Source organism: Antechinus flavipes, chromosome 6, assembly GCF_016432865.1.
Source record: "Antechinus flavipes isolate AdamAnt ecotype Samford, QLD, Australia chromosome 6, AdamAnt_v2, whole genome shotgun sequence".
Classification (NCBI taxonomy): domain Eukaryota; kingdom Metazoa; phylum Chordata; class Mammalia; order Dasyuromorphia; family Dasyuridae; genus Antechinus; species Antechinus flavipes.
The window spans coordinates 177,429,913-177,448,143 of NC_067403.1; the positions used below are offsets into that span (position 1 = coordinate 177,429,913).

Sequence of the window (18,231 nt, forward strand, 5' to 3'; positions counted from 1 at the left end):
GAAGATGGTGGAGGCAGAGCAGGCATGGCTTGGTAACTGGCTAGGTATGGATGGAGAAGACTGTCAGACAACAGGAAGTGATGGATAGATGAAGAATGGTGTCTGTGAAAGAAACAGTGAAATCAGGAGAAAAAGCAGGAGAAATACTGCCAGGATCTGGGAGCCTGGAGAGGGAAAGTGATAGAGCTACCCAGGTATGGTGCGGACAGTCAATTACTATAAGGAATGCTAGTACAAGGGGAAGCACCAGAATTTCCTTGAGCAATCAGACAATGAGTCAGGGCAGTATGCAATATCCCAGAGACCCAGGAAGAGAGGATGATTGGCTCTATCACAAGTTTCCTAGATACAGTTCAATGAGAAGAAAGATTAAACAATGGTCATAGGATCCAGATGGCCTCTGAAAATGAAGTTTCAATAGAATAAAGGGAGAAAAAGTCAAGATTACCAGGTTGTAGGATAAAGAAGTGTGGAAGATGTAGATATACTGTGAATAAGTTACTTTTTCAATAATCTAAACATGAAGGATAAGTGAAGGAATGAGATGTCACCTAGATGAGCTAGGAGAGTGAAAGGAAGGATATGTGTATTTTTAAAGGGTTATAAGTAAATAGGAAGGGGATAATGGGAAAGAAGAGACAGAAGGTGCCGGTCATATGGAGATGGGAGGGAAACAGAGTAAAAGGCACAGGGACACTTGTTCCTAAGAGACAGGGAGGAAGACTGTGAATAGAGGAAGCAAGTGAAGGAGGTCTTGTAGGATGGCTTCAATCTTTTCACTGAAATTGGACATTAGATCATCTGCACCAAGAGGAGTGAAGACAAATGTAATGGCTGCTGGGGGCTGAGGGCAACAGAAAGACAACTCAGCAATAACAAGCCTCGATGGAGACCTGGACCATCAATTCATAGCAAATGAAAACAGATGGCTCTTCTCAGTGACATCACCACCAGTGAGGAGCTAAAGCCTGTTCCAGGGATGTAGCGAGTAGCCTAGTGAAAGAGAAGACAGAGGCATACATGGTGATGGGCAATCTTTGGCTTCCACTTACCTCTCTGGGGAACTGAAGAGTCAGATACACTCCTGGATCGCATGGAAGCAGGAGATTTCAGATTCTGAGCAGTCGCTCCTGGAGACATGCTGCTGTTTGCCATGTGCTCATTGAATACATTGGGTGATTGGGCCATGTGGGTGAAGGAAGCCGACTGGCTGGGCTGTTCCCAGGTCCTGCAGTAAGCTTTACGGGATGACTCTGGGGACAGGTGTTGACTCACTCCCTCAATGGAATCCGGTGTTCCAGGGCCAGATGCTAGCAGAGAGAGAAATGCCATGAATAACAGAGTAAAGCCCAGTATAAATTGCTGAGGATTATCCAAACACAGTTGTCCAACAAAACCTTAAAGAGGGTCACAGGGAATCTGATGCAGTTGAAACAACTGAAACAACTACAGGAACAGTAAGAACAAAGTAGTTATGCCACCCATACTTCCATATTCCTCCTACCACTTTATTTCCAAGGGAATAAGACTACTCTACAAACTCCCATAATCTTTGTTCCAACTCAAGAAATGGTATTAAATTATTAAGAACAAAAAGGAAGATAAAGAAAGGACAGAGAAACTTTCTGGGTGGTCTCTTGTTTTATGAGAGGGAAGCACATTTCTAGCTTCTTCAAGAACATTGACAGAAAATAAGAACTTAATTTGATATTATTAAAAATATTTTTTTCAGGGAGTGAATCATAGATTCATGATTTCTTTGGAATCCCATGCCATTGCAAGTTGGCACCTTCTCTGTAGCTCAGTCTTAGCTGTTTAGAATAGTAGTGTCAAATTCAAAAAGAAATGGATGCCTGTGGGCAGCAGCACACTGACTTAGAAAACCACAAACAGTCATTACATTGTATTTTAATTTATTTTGTTAGACATTTCCCAACTATATTATCATGCAATCATGTCTGTACATATCTAAGGTGGAACTTGAACTCGAGTTTTCCTGATGCATATTACACTCTATAGCCTCTCTCAATAACTTTAATGTAATTTAATTACAAAGTGAGTAATTAAAAATGTACAATAAGTTTTGACCTACCAGGCAAATTTATAGTTTGGTCGCCAAGAAAAAGGCGGCGGGCAATACTTCTCCTGTACCATGCTCTTGGGAAGGCCAGTATCTCACTCAGTCTACGCATATCATATTTGAAGGAAGCTGAGCCAATGTCGCACACCGCTGGGACACAAAAAGCAGATATTAAATTTGGAGCTAATTCTGAAAACCTGCACTTTCTTTTCACATGACCCAACAGAAAGATGGGAACCATATCAGAACTAGCACCAATAACTGTCTGAGAATGATTTCTTCTATGTGCTAGTCTTTCTGCTTTGGTTATATATGTTTCCTCCACAAATCAAAAATATACAGATGGCCTTTAATTTACTAATTTTTAAAAGTCTGACTTGCTAAAAGATAAGGGACTAGCACAAAACCAATGAAAGACACAGAGAGAATCTACTTTGGGACACTTAGTTAAAATGCTTCTCTCTTGACTGATTTGGGTCTTCATTAGTGATTTGGTTGGGCTGATAGTGGAGAAAGGCTTAAGCCTGGAGCTAACATGAGGTTTCCCACATTATATTAGCCCTCCACGCAAGTAAAATTCAAACACCAGGAATATACAGATAATGTATAACTAGGTTTTTTTTTTTTTTTTATCACTCTTAAATCAAACTTCCACCAAAACCTCAATTATATTTTCAACATTGGGAATCTTTTTTAATTCACTCTGAAAACAAACATTTTAATTTAAGGATGGGATAAAATACCAGATATATTTATTAATGTAGTGTCCATTTTGTTTGCGGACTTGTTTGCAGTCTGACTTTCAAAAAATGAGGCGCCTCCAGAACGTCTTATTCGAGATAAGCTCACTTTCACAAACTCAAGGTTTATACTGAGGGAATCTTTCCGACCGGTGACTGAGGTAGGCTCTTCATCTACATTCCCTGGTCCCCACAAAGAAAGACAAAAGCCGCACCATTAATTCATACAGGAAAACAACATATACTGAAAAAATTCATCAGTTCTAATATTTTGACTTCTAAGAATATTTCAGTGCTACAATATCAATTTGGTAATTTTTTTATGTATATGTTATGTAAGTATGAAATAAGCAAATTTGCTCATTCTTCTTTATTATACACTGTGTGTGATAACCTCCTAATGGATAAAACATCCTATCTGCTATTATAGGATCCATTATGGAGGAGCTTCAGGACTCTCAGGCACCTATAAAACAACAATAGGAGTATATGAGTCAGAGAAGGAACTCTTTTGGTTTGGAGGAATTTTCAAGTGACCTAATGAGTAAAGTCAGTGGTTTCCTCACAAGCAGCCCTCAAATCAGGTCTAACCTAATCACTATCAGGTAACCACAGCATCAACTGCACAGATGTCTTTGGAAAAAATTCTGAGGTCCAGCATACTAACCCAGATATTTCAGATCCCATCTGAAAGCAGGATCTCTGCTGTGGGCCGTGACCCATGATAAATAAGAGCCCTACACTTCCTGCCTCCCTTTTTCAAAGGAACAAGGGACAAAGTGAGTCTCAGGAAGCACATCTATAAATTGGTTGACCATAATGTTTAAGAATCATTGTATTATCTTCTCCTAAAACCCAACTCTCTTCTAAAATTCCTTACTTCCATCATGTGTGAAGCATGGTTATCATCCTCACATCTCTTTTCTATTCCCTGCCCCATTTACCTGTCATATCTAATAAATTTCCAAATCTTTTTCTACTTCCTCAGTTCTCCCATCTAAATTCTCATTCTACTCAAAAAGCCATCTTCCTACTTAAGGTTTATATCACCTCTCACCTGAAGTATATATAGAAACAGCTTCCTACTAAAGTTCTTTTCACTGTCCATATAACATGGCTACCAAAGTGATTTTTCTAAAGTTTAGGTTTCACCATGTCACTCTTCTACTTAATAAGCTCCAGTGACTCTCTATTATTTCTAGAACCAAATATTGTTTCATCTTGATCTCTTTTTTTGAACATTTCTATTTTTGTATAAATTTTGTAACATATATAATTATTTGATGCCAAATGAACATAACTTATAAATAAATTAATATTCATATATTGGGGAGTTTGTATGCTCAAATTTTTTTTTTCCCATGTGGTGGGAGGGCTGAGGAGGTACATTTAAAAAGTTTAGACCACTGATCTATGGAGAGACTTTAAGCTTGTTATGTTTTGACAAGATTTTCTGGCAAGTAATTGTAGATATTCAAGCAAAAAAACTCAAAAAAAACCAAAAAAACCTCTCTAAGTTCTAAAAATTACTGATTCAAGTTCAGTAACAGACAAAAGTGAGACAAACACTGAAAAATTTCTTCATTATTTGTACATGATTCCTTGAATACTGCAGCAGGAAACCATGATTTGAGTTTCATTTAGAAAAATCTAACATAAGCCCAAAGAGATCATAAAAGACGGCAAAAGACCAATGTGCAAAAATGTTTGTAACAGTTCTTTTTATGATGTGATAGCAAGGAAATGGAAACTGAGTGGATGCTCATCAACTAGGGAATGGCTGAGTAAGTTACAGTATATGACTACAATGGAATATTATTGTTCTGTAAGAAATGATAAGCAGGCTGATTTCAGAAAAACCTGGAAAGACTTATATAAATTGATGCTGAATGAAGTGAGCAGAACCAGGAGAACATTGTACATAGTAATAGCAAAATTATGTGATAATAATGAGACTTAGCTTTTCTCAGCAATATGGTGATCTAAGATAATTCCAATACACTTGGGATAGAAAATGCCAGCTACATCCAAAGAGAGAATTATAGAGAGTGAATGTGGATCAAAGCATATTATTTTCTACTTTTTTTATTTGGTTGTTTTCTTGCTTTGTTTTTATCATGTTTTTTTTCCCATTTGGTCTGATTTTTCTTTCACCACATGTCTAATATGGAAATGTGTTTAAAATGATTGTACATGTATAACCTATATCAGATTGCTTGCTGTCTTATAGGGAGGAAGGGGGGTAAGTACGAAGAGAGGGAAAAAAAAAAGTGGAACTCAAAATCTTACAAAAATGAATGCTGAAAATTATCTTTACGCATAATTGCAAGAATAAAATATGACTGAAAATGAAAAAAAAATTCTAAAATATATTCCACCTCTTATTTTCAAAGAAGTGATTATACTACGTTATAGAAGTATAATTTGTTAAAAGCTAAAATAGTTTATGCATTTGCAAAAAAGCAGGTTCCTTTTGTCTATGTTTTATCAAGCAATACTGCCATAACAAAATAATCCGGCCAAAGGAAAAAAAAAATAACAACACAGTAAGCACATGGATGGTCATGGGTCATTTCAAATAATGACCTTAGTTCCCATAGTCCCTGAAAAGGTGCAGCCAGAGAAGATTCCAAAAAATCCCCATAAAAAGAATGTACATTTGCTTGCACACAAATACATACACACACACATACACACAAAAAAACATATACACATACCCAGACCTCCTGATCCAGGGGTGAGACCAGTAACAGCAGTTTTTTGTTTGCCTGCTCCATATGGATGAAATACATAGAGTGAAAAGTCTGACATGCAGGCAGTGAAACTCAGTCCAGATGAACTGCTACTGGCACTGGTCAAGTCAGACTGACTACTACTATGGCGGCTTCGGCCAAGAGGGCTACCTAATCCAGAGGAACCTACAGTCAAGAAAAGAAAATGAGAACATTACAGAATATGAGAAAAATTATTTTAAAATTTATTGCTACAATTAAATCATTACACAAAAATAATTAATATCTAGAAACCACCTGGCTTGGAGTAAATAGCTAAAAAGTTAAAGATCACAAAATATACAAACATCATGTGATTTAACATTTGCTATATTTTAAAATGCCTTTATTCTTTAATTTAGTTGTTCTGCCCTTCTGCTAATCTCCCAAACATATATCTACCTGTGTGTTCAATTACATGCATAGTTATGTCTCCTCTCTATTTTATCTAACAGGAAGTAGAGACTACAAGAAGTCTAAAAAAAAAGGAGGTGGGAGCAGGACTACTGGAAGAAAGATAAATTGCAAAGAACCAGAGCTGAGCTGGAACACTTCCTATTCTCAAGGCACTGAATGGGCATAAGGCAGAAGGCAGGCAGAGAGCCCAGAGGGGAATGGTACCCTTCCTTTCCACAGTCTTGGGTTCAAGATTTCAAGCAGGCTTTGAAAAAGGAGTCAACATTTCTGATTCTTTCATTTTGTTAGGCAGTCTAATAGTACCAGAATTAAACAGGTAAATTCTAATTTTATGAGAGTGCCATAAAAATGTTATTCTCACTGTCTCACTGGTTTGACTCAATTACTTCATTGTTTAACAAATTGATTTTGCTTGAATTTTCTTTTCTTATTTCATTAAATAAATGTAAGGTCTCTTTCCCCATCTTTTTATATTTAGAAATGATTTTCTTGAAATTTTATCTCATATGTTATGATTTTGTGGTCATCTTCAATGCTAAGATATATATATGTATCATTTACAAAGTAAATGCACTTAAGTTAGAATAATGAAAAAAAGACCAAAATGAGTTAAAAGAAGCAGAATACTACATGCTAAAATCTTAAGTTGCCTTGAAACAATTTTTCCTTTTGGTTGCTTAGATGGAAACAGAAGTTTAAAGCAAACTTCTGGAAAGGAGGAGGTAAAATCTGAACAAAAATTCTTCTCAACAGAGATCTTTTTTCTAGTTCTAAAGTTGTGGAAGAACCCAACTATTTAAAATCCTTCTCTCCTTTAGTTTGTCATTTTTTTAGCCCATTCTTTCTTCTTTCTTTCCCCTTTCTCCTTAAAAGTGTCATTTCATAATAAAATGTTCATCCAAACCACACTCTCTGCTCTCAAGGAATATATATTGTAATAAGAGAGGCAAGTAAATTACCAAACACATATGAGAAACATGGGGATTAATTAAGGTAATCTCAGAGGAGAAAACTAGCAGCTGGGGGGACCAGATCAGGAATATACACCTTCCTGATACTTTCACTTAGCAGTCTAAATATATAATGCTATGAAGCCTCTATTACAAATACGAAAACAATATTTGTTTTTTGAGAAGAAGGCAATTTCTACATTTGGGCCAATAGTGAACACAAGCAATGCTTTCCTGCATCATTTCTGTTTCAGCAAGAAACATGTTGGGGGCAAAGACTTTATAATCAAATTAGATTAGCATTCTGTCCAATCAACAGCCTTATTTTAACATTCCTTGACTTCTTCCCTAAGTTGGGGAAAAAGTCTCTGATGGCATTACCCCCTTTACCTGGCATCCCTGTTTTGTTGGTGAAGGTTTTTGATCCACTTGGAGTAGGATGACCACTAGGGGACACAGCATCTGTAGAACATGTGGTACCTAAAGTCTCTAGTTCTCCTCGATTTGAGGAGAATACCAAGTCCAAGGAAGGTAGTTTTAGCATACATTCTACTCTTGATACTGGTAAACAGCTGAATTTGATCTGAGAAGGCTAAAAAAGTAAACACAAAAGAAGGATTAACAAGTAATTTTATTTTTTAAAAAAATCAATTCCCCATTGGCTCCAAAAGGGAATTAATGACATTTATTCAGGTGATAACCTGATATAATGTACTCAATTGTCTCTGAAAATGTTTGTAAAAAAATTTTTTTTTTTTTTTTTTGCTTACTGTATGCACAGATCACTGAGAATCAAACCCAAACTTGGAAAAAAAATTCATTTTCACATCATATCTAATTTTGGGGCGAATTTATTCTTTATCAATGACTGCTTCCACGACCCCATAGCTCTTCTCAAAAACATATTTTCCTAGAAGAAAACAGATATCTTGGAAGGAAAAAGGACAGAGACTAGCAGAGAATGAAATGTGAAGCTTGGATACAAGGAACAAAAATGTTCTATATCAAGAGCAACTTGATTCTCTTAGATTAAGCATCCATCATATAATCAAAAAGTGATTTTTTTTTAAAAGGCAGTGAATTATATATATTAAGGGAAAAAAAAACAAAAACAAAAACAAGAAAACCACATAGTAAGGGCTAAAAGAAAGGATAAGTAATAAAGGACAGAGCAGAGGGAACTCTCAGGAATACTATTCATCTCTCAACCCCAAGATAGTCAAGATTCTTGAGGACTTTTAACTCATCTTCCATCCAGTCCTAAACAATGCCTTTATCTACATTTTAAAGACAAGTATTTATAATGTTTTTAATCAGGCTAGCATGCCTTGGTATTTCAGTGAGGTAACAACACCCCCTCCTCTCCCCACCCCCCACATTCTCGTCTTGTATGTGTAACATGACCATATATGTGAGGAGAAGGAGATTGGGGGGGAGGAGGAGAGGCTGGGTGTGGTGCGTAGAAGGTGGGTTTCTGAATATTAGTTCTATACAGAGTAAAATTGGGGAGGGAGGGGGATGGCTGGAGTCCAAGAATCAAGATGTTTAATTTGAGCAAGGCTCATCACCAAGTAGTCCTCAAGGGGAAGAACTCTGATTACAGATTGTTGTAGGCTACATTTTATGATCTATGTCTGTGAAGCAAACTCATGGGTTCATTATGGTTCCTTTAAGTAGTTAATGAGACATCATATATTTTTAGAATAGTAACTCAGTCTATAAGGAATGGCAGTCTGCACAGAAAGCTATTGTAACAGTAAATAAAGGGAAGGCATTTTCTTCCATCCATGATGCCAGCTAAGGGTTTTCTATTACAGCTTGTCTTAAGTTCTTATTATAAAAAGGTATGATTCATGAGGTTATTGGATTTAAATATTCATCTTCTATACAATGGTCAAAGTCACTAAAGTAAGACTATCACAACCAATGCATTCCAAATGGTGGGAGTGATTGTGGAGCAGGGATGGGATGGGGAGCACTCAAGAACCAAGAGATTGAGATTGTAGATGTATCCTCTCTCTGATGGGTACTCAGTTCCCCCTCCTCTTGGAGGAGGCCTTAGCCAAAGGAGAAAAAAAGGGAAGAAATCTGATGGAGGGGAGGAAGAGACAATATGTGAGCATTTCCAGACGCTAAATGGATGTTGTTCCCCTACCCCCGAGCCTTGCTTGCTGTGGGGTAAGCTGGAACTTGAGCTGGGCATGGTGGATGAGACTAGACTGGTTCTGGTTTGCTATGCTTGATCCTGGACCTGTTATTCACCTGTAAGTAAAGGAGGTTCCTGCGGGTGGGATAAAAATCCTATGATTTTCTTGTCTCAATTACATGTAGAGCCCTGTCATGAAAATTTAAAGATTTGAAAGCTCTCTCTTCCCTCTAAATTTGTCTTCCTCTTCCCCTTTACAAACTATGTGAACTTAGATAAATCATCTAATTTCTATGGGTTTTCTCACAGTTAAAACTAAAAGTTTGGCCAAGATTGTCTCTATGGTTCCTTTCAGCTCTGTCTATGATACTATGAGTCTGAGAGTGAATGCTAAACAGCATTATTTATGTAGTACAACTTAATATACTTTGAATCAAATGTGAGCTAAGAATTACTATGTGAAGTGCTAGAGGAAATGTGACAATTTTTTTAAAAAGGGAAACATCATTAAGTCAAGTTAGGAAATTATGGCCTTCTGGTAAGATTAATAACTAAGACTTTTTCAGATTTAGGTAAAGTTAAGAAATTTTTTGAAAGTTAAAAAGAATTCTACTAGACCAATGATAAAATCACCTGAACTCGGACATAGACCACAACATCCACAGGGAAGGAGGAGTAGGCAGAAGTTGAAGAAGAGACTAATGATGTTGTTGACTCTTCCATCGGGTCCGGTATTTCAAAATGTCCCATGTCTTCATCTTGTGAGCTAACAGCTGTTAAAAAATAAACATTATTTAACATTGTAATAGCAATCATGTCTTTATAAAGTTACATCAAATTTGGGTCTAAGGTCCCTCCAAGAAATGTCTATTTAATCGCAGTAAGAACTACAATCCCTGTAGAGGGCCAAGTGTACTTGAAACAAGTAATCTTACAACAAAGTGTTAACTCAATGGAATTGAGATAATGATTCTCTAGTTTACATGTACTTAGTACTTAGTATAGTTCTACAAGTTGATACCTATTCTACAAGATTGACATCTATGGTGATATACTTGTAATAGAGTACATAAGAGCTAAGAGATCTGGGAAGGAAGACAGACAAGGAGACAGACAGAGAAGACAGAGGACTGGAGGCTGAAGGACAGACTCGACCCTCATGGTGGCTGTCCTGTCTCCTTCACTTCTCTACTGAGACCAAGGTCCATCTAAAGGTCTCCAGAAAGCTAGCCCAGCCCCAGGCGAAGGAGACAGATTGTGAAGAAAAAAATAGACTTTGGACTTTATTCCTGACTATTCTTGTGGTGATTATTCTGCTGAAACCAAGGTCCATTCAGAGGACCTCCAAAGAGCTAGCCCAGACATTCCCCTCCCCCCAGTCTAATCCAGAGCTGTGCCATCAAAAAGGGAATGGCAAAGAAGGGGAATGCCAGCCAGGATGATGTGAAGTAGGGAACTTTGTGTACCCTTGCTTTCAACATAAGGGTAGGCCTGACCCCTGACCAAAAACAGAATGCATTTCACAAAAGTTGGCAATCTTACAAATCAAATAAGTGACACTTTAAACTATGAGGGTGAGAAAACCACCCAGTAAATATTGTTCTATAAACGTTGCCTGAACTCAACAAGAGGGCAATAGAAGGTTGAGGGAATAAAGTTATCACCAGACTGGAGGCTTGGGGACTGTAGGGTGATAATGATAACAGTAACAAATAGCATTTATATAGAATGTCAAGGTTTGCAAAGTGCTTTACCAGCCATTATTCTCATTTAAGCCTCACAACTCCTCTGGGTGAAATTTATAAAAGAAAGAAAGAGAAGTGATTCTGTCACAGGAGAAAAGCCAAGAAGTGGGAAGTCTGGAAAAGAGATAACAAATGTAACCATGGTTGGAAATTCTAATTATCCAGGCACCTGTTGGAGTTCTTCCTATATTTCCTTAGTAACAAAGATAAGTTCTGTTTGGATCTGATTCTCACTAAAAGGGAAGGAGGAATGCAAGATGCTTAAGAATGAAACTTTAGACACAAAAAGAAATAATTCCAATAAAGAAGAAAAAGAAAACTCATGTGGATGCAAAAGGACTCCAACAGTACTGGAAAGCTAAAACGCAGAATGAACTGAAGACAACAAAAATGATCTGGGAGAAAAAGGAGACTTAAAGACATTGCTTGGATTGGAAGGGATGATGACACCTGACAACTGGAAGCAGCATTTACTAGATTTTTCTGCCAAACAGAGCAAGCTTTCCCCTGGAAATAAAAGGAAAAGTACGATTCTGAGGAGATTGATTTTCTAAATAAAGAGATGGTAAGAGAATGCCTTGTTACACTTAATGAATTTCAGCCCAAAAGTCCTCTAGTTTCAGGTCCTCCAGTAGATGTGACTGCTAAATCACTCTAAAGCATTTTAGAAAGATCACAGAGAATGGAGAAGGGCCAAAGTCCCAATTTTGAAAAAAGAGTTTGAAAACTCTAGGTCAATGAGTTTGCTTTAAATTCCTGGGAAAATTATAGAAATGCTAATTAAAAAGATAGTTGCAAAAATTCAAGAAGAGAAGCAGAGATTTCTAGAAGCCAGTATGGCAGACTGATCAAGCACAGATTATGTCCAAAAAACCAAATTACTTAAAAGAGCAGATGAGAATGCCTAGATATTTTTTTCCTAAAAGTATATTATTTTTTCTAGTTATGTAAAAATGGTTTTCAACATTCATTTTTCCTAAGATTTTGAGTTCCAACTTTTTTTTTCCCTCCCCAATATAGAAGGCAATTTAATATAGGTTATACATGTATAATAATCTTAAACATATTTCCATATTTGGCATATTGTGAAAGAAAAATCAGATCAAAAGGGAAAAAACCATGAGAAGGAAAAAATGAACAAAAGCAACAGTGAAAATAGTTCGCTTTGATCCACTTTCAGTCTCCATATTCTATCTCAGGATGCAAATGGCATTCTACCTTTGATCCCCGGAATGCCTAGATTTTTAGCAAAGCTTTGGATCAAATATCTTCCACTACTTTTGTGAAGATGGATAGGATACAAATTACACAGTCATACAATCCAATGGATTCAGAAATGTTTGAAAGATGAAATCTAATTTCAACAAGATCTGAAGTACCCTTCAAGGGAATAAATGCTTGAGATCTTTGTGCTGAGCCAGGTGATTCCTAAATATTTGATCAGCCATCAGCACAGATAGCATGCTTAGTAAACTTGCAGTTGCCACACATCTGGAAGGGACAGCTAATATAATGGATGAGAGTTGGGTTCCAAAAGGATTTCAACAGGCTAGATCATTGGGCTGAATCTAATAAAATGAAATTAAATAGGGAAAATGCATTTGGCCACAAACCCCTCCCAACATTGCAAATATAAAATGGATAAGGCATGGGGTCAGATTATAGTAGCTCTGAAAAAGACCTCAGGTGTTTTAGTGGAATACATACCTACCATAAAGTAGCAAGTTGAGGTGGGCATCAAAAAGAGCTTGTTTGATTTAGGGCTGTATCAAGAAGGGCACAGTTTTCAAGAGCAGAAAGGTGAGTCTCACTGTATTCTTCCTTTGTCAGATCTCCTTGAGGACATTCTCCCCAGAGGTAATTCAATGCAACAGTAAATAGACTGCTTAGACCCAGAATCAGAAGACCTGAGTTCAGATCAGGCCTCAGACATTTACTAGCTAATATGATCCTAGGCAAATCACCTAACCTCTATCTGCCTTGATTTTCTCATCTGTAAAATGGAAATAACAGTGTCTTCTTCCCAAGGTGACTGTGAAAATCAAATGAGATAATTTGTAAAGTACTTAGTGCAGAATATGGCACAAAACAGGGACTTAATAAATGCTTCTTCCCTTTCTTCATTCCTTAATACTTTCAACTATAATGTGCATTTATTTTTTCAATATGTGCAAAAGTCCAAAGAACATTAAATATAAAAGAATAACAACTTGACTTAGGTTTTTTGGTACCTAAATCTCATCAAAAAAGAGAATGGCAGACATTTATGTCATACATTGAGCTGGCTGAGATTTGACAAGAACTTGACAAAGTATGCGCTACATAGATCAAGGGACTTGTCTGTGATGGCTAGAAAAATTCTAGAATGTATAATGAAAGAAGGGGTTAGACTCTGAGATACCACTACACACCTGTCAGATTGGCTAAGATGACAGGAAAAGATAATGACGAATATTGGAGGGAATGTGGAAAAACTAGGACACCGATACATTGTTGGTGGAACTGTGAACGGATCCAGCCATTCTGGAGAGCGATTTAGAACTATGTTCAAAAAGTTATCAAACTGTGCATACCCTTTGATCCAGCAGTGTTACCACTGACCTTATATCCTAAAGAGATCTTAAAAGAGGGAAAGTGACCCACATGAGCAAAAATGTTTGTTACTGTAGCCCTCTTTATAATGGTTAGAAACTGGAAACTGAATATTCATTCATGATGGGCATTCACCCATCAGTTGGAGAAAGGCTGAATAAATTCTGATATATGAATGTTATGGAATAAAATTATCCTGTAAGAAATGACAAGCAGGATGATTTCAGAGAGGCTTGGAGAGATTTACATGAACTGAATGAAATGAGCAGAACCAAGAGATCACTGTACATGGCAACAATGATGATGTTCAATATGATGATCAATTCTGATGGATGTCACTCTCTTCAACAATGAGATGATTCAAATCAGTTCTAACTGTTCAGTAATGAAAAGAATCAACTGCACCCAGGAGAGAGAGCTATGGGGAAATGGACCACAACATAGCATTTCCATTCTTTCTGTTATTGTTTGCTTGCAATTTTGTTTTCCTTCTCAGGTTTTTTTACTTTCTTTCTAGAGCCAATTTCTCTTGTGCAGCAAGATAACTGTACAAATATATATACCTATATTGTATTTAACATATACTTTAACATATTTAACATGAATTGGACTACCTGCCATCTAGGGGAGAGAGTGGGGGAGGGGAAGGAGGAGAAAAGTGGGAACAGAAGGTTTTGCAAAGGTCAATGTTGAAAAATTACCCATGCATATATTTTGTAAATAAAAAGCTATAATAATAATAATTTTAAAAAAAGAAAAAGAAAGAAAGAAAAAAGAAAGGGTTGGAGAAGATCTAGAAAGGGGGATATGGTGATTATTCAGTGATTTTGGCACAAGTACAAATCATGTGATTCTTACCTTTTTTTTTCCCCTAATATTTACTAAGATGGATAGAGTTTACCTAGATTTCAGCTAAACATTTGGTCAAGTATATTGTACTAATTTTGTGGAAAAGATGCAGAGATACAGATGAAGTGGCAATAGAATCTGATGGACTAAGACCCGGATGGCTAGTTGACTGGAGAGGGGTCGTTCATATTTTAATCTCAATGTGGCAGGAGGTCTCTAGTGGGGAACCTTAAGTGCTTGGTCTTGGTGCAGTTGAATATTGCTATCAATTTCAGATAACTCAGCTCATTAAATTTATTGATGACACAAAGCTGGAAGAATTAACTAAGACACTGAATGACAGGATCCAAAAAGATCTCAACAGGTTTCTGACTAGTAAAATGAAATTTAAGACAGTATATTTTGTAGTGGTAATTCCTTTTAGGGTTGAGTTGGATTAGATGCTCACTAAGGTTAGAGTGGAAGTACTTTGGAAGACTTTTACTTCTAATCTCCAATTCTGTGATTTTTTTTTTAAAAAAAAATCTTATATACCAACCTCCTGGGGTAGCATAGTGCTTGGCACATAGTAGTTCCTGATGACTGTGATTTTTTTCATTTGATTTTCACAACAAATCTTGTGAGGTGTGTATTAAAGCTGTTACTGTACCTTACAGATGAGGAAATGGATGCTCACACACCCGAAGAGATGTTAAGAGTAGTATCTGCAGCCAGGTTTTCCTTGATTCCAAACCTAGAGCTTTGGTCACTTAGACCATGTTACTTCTCAAATGCAAAATGTGCTTCATGATTCCCCCTTATCCTTCCTCTTCCTTCTCCAATGCCAAAAATCTGTGCCTAGGTTCCAAATATTCCCAACTAGTCTCTGCAAACTTAAGCTCCCCAGAAACCAGAAAGGAATATTACTTCCTCTTTAAAATTCAATTGGAATGTGCTAGATAATATCTAATTATCTTTTACACTTATATAATGCTAAATATGATCAAAGCAGTTAAGAGGGAAAAGAGAGGTAAATGTGTCTCTACAGACATATAAAAGAAAGGAAAAAATGGCTTACCAGTGTAGTTTCTTTCAATTGGTGTAATGGGGATAGTTTCCAGGGCTTTCTCCAGAAAATCTAATAGACAGGGACTAATCACCATTTCTTCTGGCAGTGACTGAAGAGCTACCCAGGCATATAATTTTGCTGTTTTTACTCCTCCACTTCCTTTTCCTTTTGCTGAAAACAGAAGTGTAAAACTTATTAAAGTTTCATTAAAGTAAAAACAGATTTCATTGTTATAGTTGTACAAGTCATGATTACAAGATGCATATTAATACAATGAACCATCTAATATAATTAAGGACCACTTTTACTCAAGAACAATGCAACAAAGCAGAAATAAAATGATATTAGAATTCAAGGATTAACAACAATTTCTAATACAAAGGTTTTTCCTACTTGCTCTAGGTCACATACTTTGGTTCAATTCCCAATTTTAATTATTTTAATATGATAAATTACAGTAAATTTAAAAATGGCAAAGGAAGATTATAAGCAGAGTATGTCCTTAACATGTTTTTTTTTAGGTATCTGGAACTAAATCTAGAAAAATTTGTCAAAGCAACCAGAGATTTTCCCCTAAAGGGAGAAGGAAATATTATCTTAAAGCCTCTTGATTTTTCCCTTTTCCCTAGCTCCCACATTCAATCACTTCCCAATACTTTCTTGATAGCAATGTCACACACATTTGGAAGCATTTATTCTCCTGGAGGATACAAAATAAGGAAGGATAATAAGATTATTTGAGGAGGTAGCCCAAGGTCTTTAGCTGAGGAACAAGGACACTTAGACTGGGCCCAATCAGTAGTAAATTAATCTCAAGCAAGAGAACGTAGGTCAGTGTGGCTGGAATGCAATATGGGGTATGAATGGGAGGGACATGACTTTCAGATTACATGATGAAGGGCTTCAAATGACAAGTGGGGCTTTGAGAGGAAGGAGCATGGGTCATTCTGGTAGCTGTCACAAGAGTTCCCAAGAGGGAGAAGTGATGGTGACTAAGTAAAGAGATGGCCATGAGATGAGAAAGGAAGAAGGTGCCAAAGAGTTGATCAGACATGGGAGTTGACTGGCTATGGAAGGCAAGGGGCAGTGTAGATTCAAGAATGAAACTAATGTTTCAAACTTGGGTAATCAGAAGGTTGGCAGTAATAGGGAAGTGTGGAGGACTACAGTTTTTAGGGTAGTTGAGAGAAGAAACTCCATTGAGGATAAAAACAGGCAGTTGGGAATGAGGCTGATGTTTGGGCCAGATAGATTCACATGTCATTTGTATGCAGGTGATATTTGAACCCACAAAGAGTTTGAAATCTGTACAAAAGAGCATGCAAAGAGAGGGGGAAAATGGATAGCTTATACCAATAGATGTGGGACAGATAAGCCAGGGAAGAAGACTGAAGGAATGGCCAGAAAAGGAGAACACAAAAATCCCCAGAAGGGATGATTTTCTCTTTTTTGACTTTACATTCAAAAGCAACTAACACAGTGTTTTGTATATAATGAAAATCTGTAATAAATATTTTATCAATGAAGTTTTGGTAAACAAGTAAATTAAATAAGTAAATAATTCCCTGAAAACTAGAAGAGATCAGACATATTAATAACCTCATAAAACAGCAAGAAATATTAGAACAAAATAAAATGATTGGAAAAATTCTAGAAAATATAAGATATATGACTAAAAAAAAAATACTGATTGGGGAAACTGGCCAATGAGAGATAATTTAAGTATCTCTGGACTCCCTGAAAACAATTTAAAGAAAAAAAAGTCTAGACAAAATCATAAATGACAACAGCCAAGACCTAAGAGAACCAGACTTAAATGAGGAAACAATCCACGAACACCTCCTGAAAGATAGTCCCAAAGTCCCAGGAATGTCACAGCCCAAATCAGAGTTCCTATGTCAGGTAAGTTTTGAAAGCATCCAGACAGAAACAGTTCAAGAATCAAAAAGTCATAGTCAGGATGTAATAATCAGGTAATTTCTTCTACACATCAGAAGAGGTATAAGCCATCCCCCAAAGCAAAAGAGATAGACTTTCCCGTTTTCCTAGCAATCGTTTGTCAAATAGTGAGTTCTTATTCCAGAAGCTGGAGTCTCTGGATTTATCAAACACTAGATTACTATAATCACCGACTATTGCATCTTGTGAACCTAAGCTATTCCATTGATCCACTACTTTTTCTTCATCAGTACCAAATGGTTTTGATGACTGCTGCTTTATAATATAATTTTAGGTCAGATACAGCTAGGTTACCTTCCTTTGTATTTTTTCCCATTAATTTCCTTGAAATTCTTGACCTTTTGTTCTTCCAGATGAACTGTTGTTATTTTTTCTAGCTCTATAAAGTAATTTCTTAGCAGTTTGATTTTTATGGCACTGAATAAGCAGATTAACTTAATGTATAATTGTCATTTTTATTCCATTAGCTCAGCCAACTCATGAGTATTTGATATTCCAATTATTTAGATCTAACTTAATTTATATGAAAAATGTTTGTAATTTGTGTTCATATAGTTTCTTGCTTTCTCTTGGCACATAAGACTCCCAAATATTTTATATTGTCTAGTTATTTTAAAACGGGATTTCTCTTTCTATCTTTTGCCATTGAGCTTTGTTGGTAACAAACAGAAATGCTGATAATTTATGTGGGTTTATTTTATATTTTTCAACTCTGCTAAAATTGTTAATTGTTTCTAATTGTTTTTAGTTGATTCTCTAAATATACCATCATATCATCTGCAAAGAATGATAATTTTGTTTCCTCATTACCTACTCTAATTCTTTCAATTTCTTTTTCTTCTCTTTTTGCTAAAGCTAACATTTCTAGTACAAAAGTGAACAATAGTGTTGATAATGGACATATTATCATATCAACTCTAGTCTTTTTTTGTTT

The 18,231-nt window shown here is 36.4% G+C and overlaps 1 protein-coding gene across 1 annotated transcript in view; it reads right to left on the reverse strand.

Moving 5' to 3' along the window:
• The window catches only part of BLTP1 (bridge-like lipid transfer protein family member 1), a 236,236-nt gene that overhangs the window by 19,863 nt on the left and 198,142 nt on the right, over window positions 1-18,231 (reverse strand). Inside the window, exons 72-78 of the mRNA XM_051966253.1 lie at window positions 15,348-15,509; window positions 9,738-9,877; window positions 7,349-7,550; window positions 5,538-5,738; window positions 2,824-3,003; window positions 2,093-2,230; window positions 1,053-1,310 (exon numbers count right to left, since the gene is read on the reverse strand). Of these exons, the coding sequence (XP_051822213.1) occupies window positions 1,053-1,310; window positions 2,093-2,230; window positions 2,824-3,003; window positions 5,538-5,738; window positions 7,349-7,550; window positions 9,738-9,877; window positions 15,348-15,509 (1,281 nt within the window). The remainder of the gene's footprint in view (window positions 1-1,052; window positions 1,311-2,092; window positions 2,231-2,823; window positions 3,004-5,537; window positions 5,739-7,348; window positions 7,551-9,737; window positions 9,878-15,347; window positions 15,510-18,231) is intronic.